Source organism: Coregonus clupeaformis, chromosome 24, assembly GCF_020615455.1.
Source record: "Coregonus clupeaformis isolate EN_2021a chromosome 24, ASM2061545v1, whole genome shotgun sequence".
Lineage (NCBI taxonomy): Eukaryota > Metazoa > Chordata > Actinopteri > Salmoniformes > Salmonidae > Coregonus > Coregonus clupeaformis.
The window spans coordinates 43496790-43511935 of NC_059215.1; the positions used below are offsets into that span (position 1 = coordinate 43496790).

The window sequence follows — 15146 nt, forward strand, 5'->3', positions numbered from 1 at the left end:
TGTCTTTTATACAGGTAACGAGCTGAGATTAGGAGCAAACTCTTAAAGGGAGTGCTCCTAATCTCAGCTTGTTACCTGTATAAAAGACACCTGTCCACAGAAGCAATCAATCAGATTCCAAACTCTCCACCATGGCCAAGACCAAAGAGCTCTCCAAGGATGTCAGGGACAAGATTGTAGACCTACACAAGGCTGGAATGGGCTACAAGACCATCGCCAAGCAGCTTGGTGAGAAGGTGACAACAGTTGGTGCAATTATTCGCAAATGGAAGAAACACAAAAGAACGGTCAATCTCCCTCGGCCTGGGGCTCCATGCAAGATCTCACCTCGTGGAGTTGCAATGATCATGAGAACGGTGAGGAATCAGCCCAGAACTACACGGGAGGATATTGCCAATGATCTCAAGGCAGCTGGGACCATAGTCACCAAGAAAACAATTGGTAACACACTACGCCGTGAAGGACTGAAATCCTGCAGCGCCCGCAAGGTCCCCCTGCTCAAGAAAGCACATATACATGCCCGTCTGAAGTTTGCCAATGAACATCTGAATGATTCAGAGGAGAACTGGGTGAAAGTGTTGTGGTCAGATGAGACCGAAATGGAGTTCTTTGGCATCAACTCAACTCGCCGTGTTTGGAGGAGGAGGAATGCTGCCTATGACCCCAAGAACACCATCCCCACCGTCAAACATGGAGGTGGAAACATTACGCTTTGGGGGTGTTTTCCTGCTAAGGGGACAGGACAACTTCACTGCTAAAAAGGGACAATGGACGGGGCCATGTACCGTCAAATCTTGGGTGAGAACCTCCTTCCCTCAGCCAGGGCATTGAAAATAGGTCGTGGATGGGTATTCCAGCATGACAATGACCCAAAACACACGGCCAAGGCAACAAATGAGTGGCTCAAGAAGAAGCACATTAAGGTCCTGGAGTGGCCTAGCCAGTCTCCAGACCTTAATCCCATAGGAAATCTGTGGAGGGAGCTGAAGGTTCGAGTTGCCAAACGTCAGCCTCGAAACCTTAATGACTTGGAGAAGATCTGCAAAGAGGAGTGGGACAAAATCCCTCCTGAGATGTGTGCAAACCTGGTGGCCAACTACAAGAAACGTCTGACCTCTGTGATTGCCAACAAGGGTTTTGCCACCAAGTACTAAGTAATGTTTTGCAGAGGGATCAAATACTTATTTCCCTCATTAAAATGCAAATCAATTTCTAACATTTTTTACATGCGTTTTTCTGGATTTTTTTGTTGTTATTCTGTCTCTCACTGTTCAAATAAACCTACTATTAAAATTATAGACTGATCATTTCTTTGTCAGTGGGCAAACGTACAAAATCAGCAGGGGATCAAATACTTTTTTCCCCTCACTGTACCATGCTACACATACCCTTTCTGCTCAATGACAGCACCTCACTTTTTTAGTTTTCTCAGGTTACGTTTTACTTAGTACAACTGGATATTTGTGAAGTTTGTGGCCAGCTAGCCTGAATAAGTAAGTACAAGTGACAGTTTGTGTCAGTCTGTGTTTTGGCATTCAGGTGACAGGATTAAACTATGACGTGCTGTACTGTCATATACTATACTATATGACAATGATGAAGCTTAACCTTATTTCCTATTTACTTACTGTACCTTCTGATGTACAATTACATAACAATTGTATGATGTACTGTACTGTACATTTGTCTGTCTGTCATTCAGAGACTTAAATGGTCTTGGGAAGATGCAGCTGTGGATGTCTGTTCTTTACAAGAGCTGATTATAGAAACTGCATATGGTCAGCACAAACACTTAGACAACAGAGAGCTGACAAGGCAGACTGTTTAGGAAACATTAAGAAGAGCAGGAGCCATTCTCCACAGCTGACTCCTCTCTCTGGCTCACTCTGAAACTAACTGCTCCCTCATCTTCCCTTATTTCCAAGAATGGAGTGTGTGTGGTATGTGTGTGTGTGTGTGTGTGTGGGTGGGTGTGTGTATGTGTGGTGGGGGGTAGGGTAAAACAAAAAACTGGATTGCAGATTTAACCAGCGTTAAAGGCTCTACATGGTCAATCTGTTGTCTGCAGTGGCCATTCAGCATTTACTGCGATACGACCTCTGCAGAAGTCAGGGCATTCATACTTCTCAAGCTTCATGTAACAGAGCAGAGCTGTTGCGAAGGAAGTTGTCAAGGAAGTGAGTTTGTGTTTACAGTGGCTTGCGAAAGTATTCACCCCCCTTGGCATTTTTCCTATTTTGTTGCCTTACAACCTGGAATTAAAATTGATTTGGGGGGGGGGTTTGTATCATTTGATTTACACAACATGCCTACCACTTTGAAGATGCAAAATATTTTATATTTTGAAACAAATAAGAAATAAGACAAAAAAAAAGAAAGCTTGAGCATCCATAACTATTCAACCCCCCAAAGTCAATACTTTGTAAAGCCACCTTTTGCAGCAATTACAGCTGCAAGTCTCTTGGGGTATGTCTCTATAAGCTTGGAACATTTAGCCACTGCTCCAGCTCCTTCAAGTTGGATGGGTTCCGCTGGTGTACAGCAATCTTTAAGTCATACCATAGATTCTGAATTGGATTGAGGTCTGGGCTTTGACTAGGCCATTCCAATACATTTAAATGTTTCCCCTTAAACCACTTGAGTGTTGCTTTAGCAGTATGCTTAGGGTCATTGTCCTGCTGGAAGGTGAACCTCCGTCCCAGTCTCAAATCTCTGGAAGACTGAAACAGGTTTCCCTCAAGGATTTCCCTGTATTTAGCGCCATCCATCATTCCTTCAATTCTGACCAATTTCCCAGTCCCTGCCGATGAAAAACATCCCCACAGCATGATGCTGCCACCACCATGCTTCACTGTGGGGATGGTGTTCTCGGGGTGATGACAGGTGTTGGGTTTGCGCCAGACATAGTGTTTTCCTTGATGGCCAAAAAGCTCAATTTTAGTCTCATCTGACCAGAGTACCTTCTTCCATTTGTTTGGGGAGTCTCCCACATGCCTTTTGGTGAACACCAAACAGGTTTGCTTATTTTTTTCTTTAAGCAATGGATTTTTTCTGGCCACTCTTCCGTAAAGCCCAGCTCTGTGGAGTGTATGGCTTAAAGTGGTCCTATGGACAGATATTCCAATCTCCGCTGTGGAGCTTTGCAGCTCATTCAGGGTTATCTTTGGTCTCTTTGTTGCCTCTCTGTGAGTTTTGGTGGGCGGCCCTCTCTTGGCAGTGCCTTAGACCCGAGTGGCGCAGTGGTCTAAGCCACTGCATCGCAGTGCTAGCTGTGCCACTAGAGATCCTGGTTCGAATCCAGGCTCTGTCGTAGCCGGCCGCGACCGGGAGACCCATGGGGCGGCGCACAATTGGCCCAGCGTCGTCCAGGGTAGGGGAGGGAATGGCCGGCAGGGATGTAGCTCAGTTGGTAGAGCATGGCGTTTGCAACGCCAGGGTTGTGGGTTCGTTTCCCACGGGGGGCCGGTATGAAAAATATAAAATAATGTATGCACTAACTGTAAGTCGCTCTGGATAAGAGCGTCTGCTAAATGACTAAAATGTAAATGTAATGTAAATGTTGTGGTGCCATATTCTTTCCATTTTTTAATAATGGATTTAATGGTGCTCCGTGGAATGTTCAAAGTTTCTGATATTTTTTTATAACTCAACCCTGATCTGTACTTCTCCACAACTTTGTCCCTGACCTGTTTGGAGAGCTCCTTGGTCTTCATGGTGCCGCTTGCTTGGTGGTGCCCCTTGCTTAGTGGTGTTGCAGACTCTGGGGCCTGTCAGAACAGGTGTATATACTGAGATCATGTGACAGATCATGTGACACTTAGATTGCACACAGGTGGACTTTATTTAACTAATTATGTGACTTCTGAAGGTAATTGGTTGCACCAGATCTTATTTAGAGGCTTCATAGCAAAGGGTGTGAATACATATGCACGCACCACTTTTTTGTGATTTATTTTTTAGAATTCTTTGAAACAAGTTTTTTTTTTTCATTTCACTTCACCAATTTGGACTATTTTGTGTATGTCCATTACATGAAACCCAAATAAAAATCAATTTACAGGTTGTAATGCAACAAAATAGGAAAAACACCAAGGGGGATGAATACTTTTGCAAGGCACTGTATACAGGACCTCCCGCCCCCACCTACCATCAACCCATCATGTCAATGCGGAGCTATACAGAGCCCTCCGCATTGTTACAAAATTTGGGAGGCGCACGGTGATGCAGTACGGAGCTCGATTTGGCCTCTGCATGCCTCCGGAGGCTCCGCAATTGCGTCACACCCTCCATACGAAGCCTCTGACCACAGTTTCGGATCAAGCATCAATTGGCTTTTACTCAACCTGATCCAGCTCTACTCCAGTTGGAACCAGCTTGGGAATTCAAGCCTATATAGGCGGTGAAATCAACTCAACCCCTACCTAATCACCCTAACCTGGGGGTTAGGATATATGCTCATGTAGTGGTGCCATCGGGTCCATCGATCCACTGCAGGTTCAGTGGCTGCTGGAATTATTTCAAATACATGTGCAGTGGCCCTCTCCCCTCTCTCAGAAGCTGAAATACAGCGCTTCCCAGGTGCTCGCCTCACTGTGCAGCAACATCCAGGGAGAAATCTGTTGACTTGGCAACACAAGGCCTATTATCAGGTGTCCCTGTGACTCTCTCCACTGGTCTGTGATTTGAAAAGGAGATGTGGAGAAAGAGAGAGCTACTCATGCGCAGAACCCAAGATAAGTGGCAGTTTAACAAGTGACGTCTGATCCAGCAGCTGACAGACTGTACTTTTTTCTGCCCACGCTATAAATAAACCCTAGGGGATAAAAATACCACCAAGACTAAAATAAAATCATTAAGGCTGTTTGAGCCAAAATAGTAGGCTAGAAATAGGCGAACTTTCAAGTTCTATGTCCTTGAGACTAGCTAAACTCAAGATAAGAGAGGTTTCTGTTTGACATTCAAGACTATGCTGCCTCAATGACACCAAAGGCTGATGATTATCTAGTGTCTGATGGTATGACGGAAGGCCTATCCATCCACACTGCTTTAAAAGCATGCAGTAAGATATTCAATAGGTATTATAGAAATAGGGACAAAGAGCAGCACGTGAGAAGACCTGAATTACAGAATATGGTCCCAAACCTTCTTGTTTTCTGCCAATCTCTAGATATTGATTTAGATAATGATCAGTCTCAGTTTAAGTGTCATGTACACACACCATTTTAATAAAAATGTATTCAGCTGAAATTACCTTTACAGATCTCAGGCATTCCTGCTCTTTATAAGGAGACAGCACAATTTAAAATTGCCCACCACACTTACATGCTATTTATGATTCAGTAACCAGCCATAAAACCAGGACTGCCGGAAAACGTGTGGCGAGGCGGCATTTGCCACAGCACTTTTCAAATCAGGTGTGGCAGCACTACACCACTTTTGATTTAGTTTAATATAATATATCGAAACAACACTATTTTTCAGTCTGATCAACTGTAGGTTACTAACAACAGCAGCTGCATAGTCTAGCCTGAACCAGAATCTGGCCTTACAGGAGACATTGAACATGGTAATTCTCCTTTGGATTCTGGTTAAAGTCTGACGTACTATGTGCCCTGTCCCTCTGGCCAGGGTAAACAAAGTGGTAACGTTGTCGATTTATAGCCCATTTGTTTGTGAGAAAAATGTTATGTGATAACATTTGTTTTATATTCAAACCTGGGCTGACTAGGCTACCTAGACTTTTTCAATCCAAAATTATTAACTGGAATTAATCAATAAACACAATAGCGGACATAGACTTTGAGTAGGCCTAGAGTTGCATATGGCAGGACTACACGATGCAAACCTGCATAAAGCAAGCCCAGCCCTGTGGGTTTTATTGTCCAATCATGTTGTTTTCTCTGTGTCTGTGTACAGGAAACACCCCTAGTACTTTAAAACCTAATTCAGATGAACAAGTACAAGGTTGCTGCAGTTTGACAGGGTTTTCATCCTCCCCAAGGCCAGGTGTTCTTTCAAACCATGTGACCTGATTAGAACTCTGGTCTCATCCTAGCCCATATTAAACCTTTTTACAACAGATAAATCACATCATACCGTATAAGGCCCAGAGTTTGACCTGTTTAGGTTATCAGATCAGGAAAAACTACAGGCCCCAGATTAAAATAATTAACCACACCACTCTAGGACCTGTGTAAAACCCACTTTACATTCATAATCTCTGTCATACTTCATCAGGATCATAGAGGAAGAGCACAGACTACTAAGTAATCAGCGTCACATAGCCTAGGCCTCCAGTACGGTCTCTCAGTGCTATCACCAATAATGTAAACCCTGGATTGCTGATGCTATGTATTGGCCAATTAGAGGCTTTAAAGCTACCTGACACCATATTGGTACTCCCCAGAAGCAGCAGTCCTCCATAGGAATTAATGAAATTCTACAGTAAAAAAAAAAAAAAAAAAGATTCAAGGACAAAAATAAGTGTATTTTAGTATTTCTTTGTTGAAGTGGGGACAGTATCATTAATACTCTCTATAATTATTATACATTAAGGAATAGGTTTTTATTTTTTTTAAATTATTGTTCAGTTCACATAATATAACTTAAAAGTATGCATTAAGGTGTCAGTAATAGAATATACTTGTCAAAAATGAATGTAGACGGCCTCCCGAGCGGCGCAGCGCTCTAAGGCAGTGCTTGAGGCGTCACTACAGCAATATGGGAATATATAGAGTGAGCTTTTCTAAAGACATCAAATCATGTGGCTTTGGAGGTCATATTTATTAAAGGCCCCCAGCTAAAGGTCAAAGGCGGAGTATGTCCTTATGATCCCATAACAAAGACACACTGTACATGAATCATCCATATCCATATTGATTGGCTGCCACACCTAAATCATGACACAAGCACATCCTACCTCGGCGACAAACACCACCGTCGGTCACAAGATCCCTCTGACTGTGGTGAAGCTGAGGTAAGTGTCTGTTTGCTAGTGAGGAAATACCCTGCATGGAATAGTGGAGCAGATTGAGAGCTTCAAGTTCCTTGGTGTCCACATCACCAACAATCTATCATGGTCCAAACACTCCAAGACAGTTGTGAAGAGGGCACGACAACGCCTATTCCCCCTCAGGAGACTGAAAAGGTTTGGCATGGGTCCTCAGATCCTCAAAAGGTTCTACAGCTGCACCATCGAGAGCATCCTGACTGGTTGCATCACCGCCTGGTATGGCAACTGCTCAGCCTCCGACCGCAAGGCGCTACAGAGGGTAGTGCATACGGCCCAGTTCATCACTGGGGCCAAGCTTCCTGCCATCCAGGACCTCTATACCAAGCGGTGTCAGAGGAAGGCCCTAAAAATTGCCAAAGACTCCAACCACCCTAGTCATAGACTGTTTTTCTGCTACCGAACAGCAAGCGGTACTGGAGTGCCAAGTCTATGTCCAAAAGGCTTCATAACATCTTCTACCCCCAAGCCATAAGACTGCTGAACAGCTAATCAAATGGCTACCCGGACTATTTGCATTGACCCCTCCCTTTTTTTTTACGCTGCTGCTACTCTCTGTTCATTATCTATGCATAGTAACTTTACCCCTAGCTACATGTACATATTACCTCAATTACCTCGACTAACCTGTACTCCCGCACATTGACTCGGTACCGGTACCCCCTGTATATAGCCTCTCTATTGTTACTCTTTCATTTTTTTACTTTTGTTTATTTAGTAAATATTTTCTTAACTGCATTGTTGGTTAAGGGCTTGTAAGTAAGCATTTCACGGCAAGGTCTATCCCTGTTATATTTGTGACAAATACATTATTATTATTATTATTTAATGGACATTAAACAGTGCTGAGTTGAGGAGAGTAATACTGACAGCTTGTGTATCACTCTGTCTGTCTGTGATATATGCTCAATTACCCTACCCTGCCTTGCCCTCGGCGGCTAAACCTCCTATCATTCCCTGACAAGAGCAACCCAGACTGCCCTCCTACATAAAAATGAAACATATGGAAGTAATTGCATAATTGATCTATCCCAGCTCTGCTTCCTTTCCCAGAGCTTGTACCGCATTCCATAAATATCCTGGATTTCTGTCCCTGCCCCACACATGAAATCCACTTAAAAGACTAGCACACCGAGGCTAAGCTAGCCTGGCATTGGAGAGCCCTCAGCCAACGGAGGTTACCAAACATGGAGCAAACAGACTCCGTGACACTAGTGAACCTGACAGCCTGGAGTCTCAGTCTGGTCCCTGGGATGAGTGACCAGGAGGGAGAGAGGCTGAGATGATGACGAAACAAAGATTACTGGCACTGGACTTTTTCCAATTAATTCCATTCTGGTTATAGGCTGTAGTAATATGTAGGTCATTGGAGGAAAGCCATGGCAGTTGTTTGTATTGACGACAAAACAAATAATATGACCCTCAGACCGTCATAATGCAAATCTATTTTTGAGTCTAATGCTCACCAACCGGATGCAAGATAAAACTTGATTTACAGAATTAGATTACATAATAGCCCACTACTTTGTAAACATGGTTATCACAAAACAGATGTAATGAAAACAAAGCCCATCAAGTCAGGAATCAAAGTATAAATGCAGTCAAATGATTTTTTTTTTTGGAATAGCCAAGAATGATTTCAATGATATTTCATTCATATGAAATGTTTGAGCCCCAATGAAAACGGATTGCTCCACACAATAACTTCCAGGTGCTTGAATGAAATGCAGGGCGCCTCAAAGTTTTCCAAATATGGTCATATTCCAAGCTCCGTATGGCAACACTTCTCTGAGGTCAAACTGTGCATAAAGCTTCCATCTAATGTGCCCAACAGCTCAGACCCATAGGGGAGGACGCAGAAGGTAGATTATTGATGGGCAATTCTATTAGGGACAGTTTCACATGACCCTCCCTTTGTACTGTAAAAAAATCTGCTCACCCTCCTCCCTCATCAAATGAACTCAAAAAGAAAGATTACCACCACAAATAACAATAACTGTAGCAATCCTGTGTTTATAAACATGGATACTGACTTGACCACTTCAGCATGGTTTTGTGACACAGTCGATGCCAGAAGCTTGAGGGTTCGCCGACCAACACGGACGAGACAAATCTCCTTGCCTGTCTCATTACACTACAATCAGAGCCGGCTGCAGACAATGATTAGCTACTGGGAAATCAGATTTTCTACATTTTGACACCATATTTATCATTATATAAAATATATGCAACAATTTTCCACCAACAGGTTTCTGTGCCAATGCACCACACAACCAATAAGCAACACATAACTGCATAACGATTACTGACCTCGAGCGTTTATCATCACGGTTTGCGTTTTCAACACCACAATCACATACTCTATCTCAACAAACAGAACATACATCCCTCCCTACTCAGTATCGAAGGCTTGGCTTGACAATCTCCGAATGTCATTCAACTTTTTGGTGTTTTATAACAGATGACTCTTTCCATTCATCAAATGGCCAGTGCACAGTTTGGATGCTGGAATTATATTAGAGTGGAATGGATGAACGTGCGCAGGTAGCCTACAGAAGACTTTTGAAGTAGCCTAATCAGATTATTTGTGACTGGTTGTGTTCATGCCACACATAAAAAGGGAATACATTTTAAAAGTTAAATTACAAATATTTAGGCTATATTGAAGCATTAGGTTCTAGGTCAAGAAATAGTCGCTCGGATCAGAAAGGAGGCAAAACGTGTGTTAAGCTTTCCTGAATAACTGGGCCTGCTGGGAGCATAGGCCTATGTGGCTACACTACATAGGAGGACATGGGAAAATGATGATTGGCAACAGACACCGCATCAGTATCAGAAGTAAAAATACAGCCAGACTGTCCTGTACTGCGCCTTTCTATATCTTATAATCAATTGAGTGTAGACCTACAACTGATCCAAATTGAATGAAACATTCAAATAACAGGGCTTTTGCACCATTATTCAAATCACATTTTCACTGAAGTTTACAGCCTAGAGTAGAATTGTACTCAATTGTACTCACTTTAAAACAATAATGCAAATATGTATTGCATTGTGGTGTTGTAGGCTAGTCTAGGTTGGATAATTGTATTGTCCTTAAGGCCATACACATTTAATTAACTGTATAACAGATTTATTTTGTTGAAAAGTAAGGCGAGCCAACGAAGAAAAGAAAACAAATCGTAATAAAAAAATAAAAGTTGCACCCCTTGTAATAATAGTACCAAGACACCTTTGTAGGTAAGGCACATGCAAGCAGATTAGGAAATGTAGCTATATGGATGAAATTATAGAGTTAAACCAAAAAATGGGGAATGTTAACCACCTAAAAAATGCACAACCCTCCCATGTGCCCAATAAAAAAAGATTGTACAACCCTCCCCAAAGCAAAAAAAAAAGTTTGACAACCCTCCCCTATTTTGGACCAGCCCCCTCCTACCCCCACCCCAGTAAATGTCGAACTGTTCCTTATGGCTTACAATGTAGCTCATGTAACCCAATATTGCAAGCTCTGATATTGCTCAAATTTAGAATACAAGTACAATTGTCTGCCCTACATACACAAACAAAGGGGGGGCACAGTAGCTCATGTAACCCAATATTTTTGAAAAGAAGGTTGACGACATCCGATCCTCGTTTGTTAAGTCAAATGACACCGCTGGTCCTGCTCACACTGCCCTACCCTATGCTTTGACTTCTTTCTCCCCTCTCTCTCCAGATGAAATCTTGCGACTTGTGACGGCCGGCCGCCCAACAACCTGCCCGCTTGACCCTATCCCCTCCTCTCTTCTCCAGACCATTTCCGGAGACCTTCTCCCTTACCTCACCTCGCTCATCAACTCATCCTTGACCGCTGGCTATGTCCCTTCCGTCTACAAGAGAGCGAGAGTTGCACCCCTTCTCAAAAAACCTACACTCCGATGTCAACAACTACAGACCAGTATCCCTTCTTTCTTTTCTCTCCAAAACTCTTGAGCGTGCCATCTTTAGCCAACTCTCTTGCTATCTCTCTCAGAATGACCTTCTTGATCCAAACCAGTCAGGTTTCAAGACTGGTCATTCAACTGAGGCTGCTCTTCTCTGTGTCACGGAGGCTCTCCGCACTGCTAAAGCTAACTCTCTCTCCTCTGCTCTCGTCCTTCTAGACCTGTCTGCTGCCTTTGATACTGTGAACCATCAGATCCTAATCTCCACCCTCTCCGAGTTGGGCATCTCCGGCGCGGCTCACTCTTGGATTGCGTCCTACCTGACAGGTCGCTCCTACCAGGTGGCGTGGCGAGAATCCGTCTTCGCACCACGTGCTCTCACCACTGGTGTCCCCCAGGGCTCAGTTCTAGGCCCTCTCCTATTCTCGCTATACACCAAGTCACTTAGCTCTGTCATATCCTCACATGGCTTCTCCTATCATTGCTACGCAGACGACACACAATTAATCTTCTCCTTTCCCCCTTCTGATAACCAGGTGGCGAATCGCATCTCTGCATGTCTGGCAGACATATCAGTGTGGATGACGGATCACCACCTCAAGCTGAACCTCGGCAAGACGGAGCTGCTCTTCCTCCCGGGGAAGGACTGCCCGTTCCATGATCTCGCCATCACGGTTGACAACTCCATTGTGTCCTCCTCCCAGAGTGCAAAGAGCCTTGGCGTGACCCTGGACAACACCCTGTCGTTCTCCGCTAACATCAAGGCGGTGACCCAATCCTGTAGGTTCATGCTCTACAACATTCACAGAGTACGACCCTGCCTTACACAGGAAGCGGCACAGGTCCTAATCCAGGCACTTGTCATCTCCTGTCTGGATTACTGCAACTCGCAGTAACTGTGCCATTGAACCCCTACAACTCATCCAGAACGCCGCAGCCCGTCTGGTGTTCAACCTTCCCAAGTTCTCTCACGTCACCCCGCTCCTCCGCACACTCCACTGGCTTCCAGTTGAAGCTCGCATCTGCTACAAGACCATGGTGCTTGCCTACGGAGCTGTGAGGGGAACGGCACCTCCGTACCTTCAGGCTCTGATCAGTCCCTACACCCAAACGAGGGCATTGCGTTCATCCACCTCTGGCCTGCTGGCCCCCTACCGCTTGCGGAAGCACAGTTCCCGCTCAGCCCAGTCAAAACTGTTCGCTGCTCTGGCACCCCAATGGTGGAACAAGCTCCCTCACGACGCCAGGACAGCGGAGTCACTCACCACCTTCCGGAGACACTTGAAACCCCACCTCTTTAAGGAATACCTGGGATAGGATAAAGTAATCCTTCTACCCCCCCTTACCTCACCCCCCAAAAAAAGTAATAATAATAATAATAATAATAATAATAATAATAATAATAAATAATAATAATAGTAAAGTGGTTGTCCCATTGGCTATCATAAGGTGAATGCACCAATTTGTATGTCGCTCTGGATAAGAGCGTCTGCTAAATGACGAAAATGTAAATGTAAATAGTCCTAGATATACCAAGAGTCTTATGAAACAATTTTAAAGACAGAATAACACAACACAAAATGAACAAGGGCTACTTATACGCAGGCTAAGGTGTTTGAGTGTAACCATGTTGGCCATATTGGATTCAGAATAAAATGTATTCACACCAACAGTCTGTTGTACACAATTTCGAAAAAAAATGCCTCTCATTTACAAATGTCATATTTACAGGTGCATCAAATGTCATAATGGCAGCCATATTTGATTTTGGACACCATATTGGATTGAGGCAAACTATGAAGATAATCTGTGATTGCCCCATTGATTTAACAGAAAACTCCACCCAAAAACTATATTTTGATATGTTTTGCATGTCAGCAATCAAGTTTTCAAGATATACAACATTCAAATTACATAAATACAGCCAGTATGATGCATTTTGCTGCACCATTGAGAGCATCCTGACTGGTTATATCACTGCCTGGTATGGCAACTGCTCGGCCTCCGACCGCAAGGCACTACAGAGGGTAGTGAATGTACGGCCCAGTACATCACTGGGGCCAAGTTTCCAGCCATCCAGGACCTCTATACCAGGCGGTGTCAGAGGAAGGCCCTAAAAATGGTATGAGGATATCCTACAGCTGCTTGTTTATGTATGTAGGGCAGACGGGTAACTACTTGTATTCCAAATTTGAGCAATATCAGAGCTTGCGATATTGGGGTGCATGAGCTTATGTTGCCCATCCTCCTCCAGTAGGCATTATTCTGTACTTTTTTAGTTAAGGGGGTGTGTCTTAATAGCTATCAATTTAACCACTTTTGCAGTAAAATATTTCTACACAACCATCCATTTCACATATGGGAGAACTTAGAGATATGGAGAAACACGGTTGTATTTTGTTATACCGCCGGTAGGGGTATCAACATTTTGGAAGCCTTGCCACTAACCTATGTAGGGCCTATTAGTGTTCAGTTATATTGTTGCGTTTCAAGCCTGTTGGCTTGGCTGAAACAGAATGCCACAGTGTCCAATTTGGTCTCTTAGGAAAATAACCTTTGATGCAATCCTTTACTTTAGTCTATGATATTTGCTATAAACCTATAGACTTTTTTAATCTAGAAAATGTAACAAAAGTGTATGTTGGTTGGTGTGCGTTTATCTGGGGTTTTAATAGCAGATTCCTGCCAAGGACTTAGTAAGATATGGGACATGAATTGTGACATCTATCAAATGTTTTTTAGTAGTGCAATAAATTCTTACTTTTCTTGGGTGATGTTTTCCTTTATAACGCCTAACGTTGCGTGGCTGTTGCCCTGTTGCAGCAGCCTACACGTAGCCAGGTGCCGCTGGTACTGGTCTTTCAAGCAGGCGTTTTCCGAACACAAGTCGGAAACTTGCAGCTCCAGCTCCTCTATCCTAGTCTTGTGCCTCTCCAGTAACTCCTGTTGGGTCTCGATAATGTTATTAAGCTCCTTCAGATACTCCGCAGCCCTGGTTGGGTTCTCGGTCGGGCTTTCCATCTCGCTCTGACTCCGGTTGTCCCCCGATCTCCGTTTTCTCGTAGCCCGTTTTCAACCTGCGTTGTGGCTACGCGCAGTTAAATTCCAACCCGATGTGCCTTTTTGCGCCTCGCCATTGTTTCCATGTGCTGGTTGAACGAGTGAGAATGAAGTGTGCCGACTGGTGCCCAGTGCAAAGCGCGTTCCAGCAGCTACACCACAATAACTAATCTCCGAAAACCACTCCAGTTAGGGAAGAAAACACATTTAACCCTTCAAAGGACGTCGAACCAGCTGTCTCACATCCATCATACCCCTTTAGTTGGCGAATTTATTCGAAACATATACGAGACTATCTGAAATGAATCCCCTTTAGGCTACCGTTCCGAACCACTGTAGAATGTCTCTTATCATCCTCTAGTCCACGTTGTACCCGTGACTTTTCGTAAACAGACACTGATTGTCAAGTAGGCGGGGTTTTCAAGTTTTAAGAATCTGCTTACAGGGTGCAAAACTGCAGTTTAATAAAGTCCTATTCGCACGGGACTAGTATTACTAGAGAACGTTGGTTATGTATTTATTACCCCAGAATGTCTGTTATTCCAGAGGACGATTCGGACGGGATTAGTTTTTTCCAAAACTGTCCCCTGCATTTCTTTCTCTAAAAAAAAATACATTGACAGTTATAACGGAAGCCTGGATGTTTTTTTTCTATGCGTGAAGATATTTCAAAAAGTCCGGGCTTGCTTCCCAAATTTCTAAACCATACCAAACCATCTTTGGTATAGTGTCGCCATAATATTTGAATTGAGGAAGTGTGATCATAATCGTTTGGATATTTTAGCGATCGGCAGTGGAAGACGTCCTAAATGTCCCACAGCCTTCAGATGTGAGCTAAACAGCGCACTCGATATGCGTTTTTGGGCTATGAATGAGAAAGTAAACTTGTCATTTCCAAACGTTTAGCTCAGTTGTATGCTGCTTTGCATACTATTAACAGCAAGGGTTGCATTAAATAGGCGCAAAAATGTTTTGATGCATTTGGCGATCTTCAATTCATCCGCACATAACATAAACAAAAGCATTCACTGTGAAAGTTGATACATGTAGGCCCTTCATATATAGGCTATGCGCAACACTTAGTTCAATTTATCGAATCAGTTATTGGTTTCTTGCTCAAACTGCGAGCAACACCTGTCAAACTCAGATAT

The 15146-nt window shown here is 43.6% G+C and overlaps 1 protein-coding gene across 2 annotated transcripts in view; it reads right to left on the reverse strand.

Moving 5' to 3' along the window:
* LOC121538564 (IQ motif and SEC7 domain-containing protein 1-like) overlaps positions 1–14399 on the reverse strand; it is a 201836-nt gene extending 187437 nt beyond the window's left edge. For both annotated transcript variants that reach the window (XM_041846699.2, XM_045207220.1), the window contains exon 1: positions 13697–14399. In XM_041846699.2, the coding sequence (XP_041702633.2) occupies positions 13697–13956 (260 nt within the window). In that variant the 5' untranslated portion in view covers positions 13957–14399. The remainder of the gene's footprint in view (positions 1–13696) is intronic.
* Positions 14400–15146: the final 747 nt, after the last annotated feature.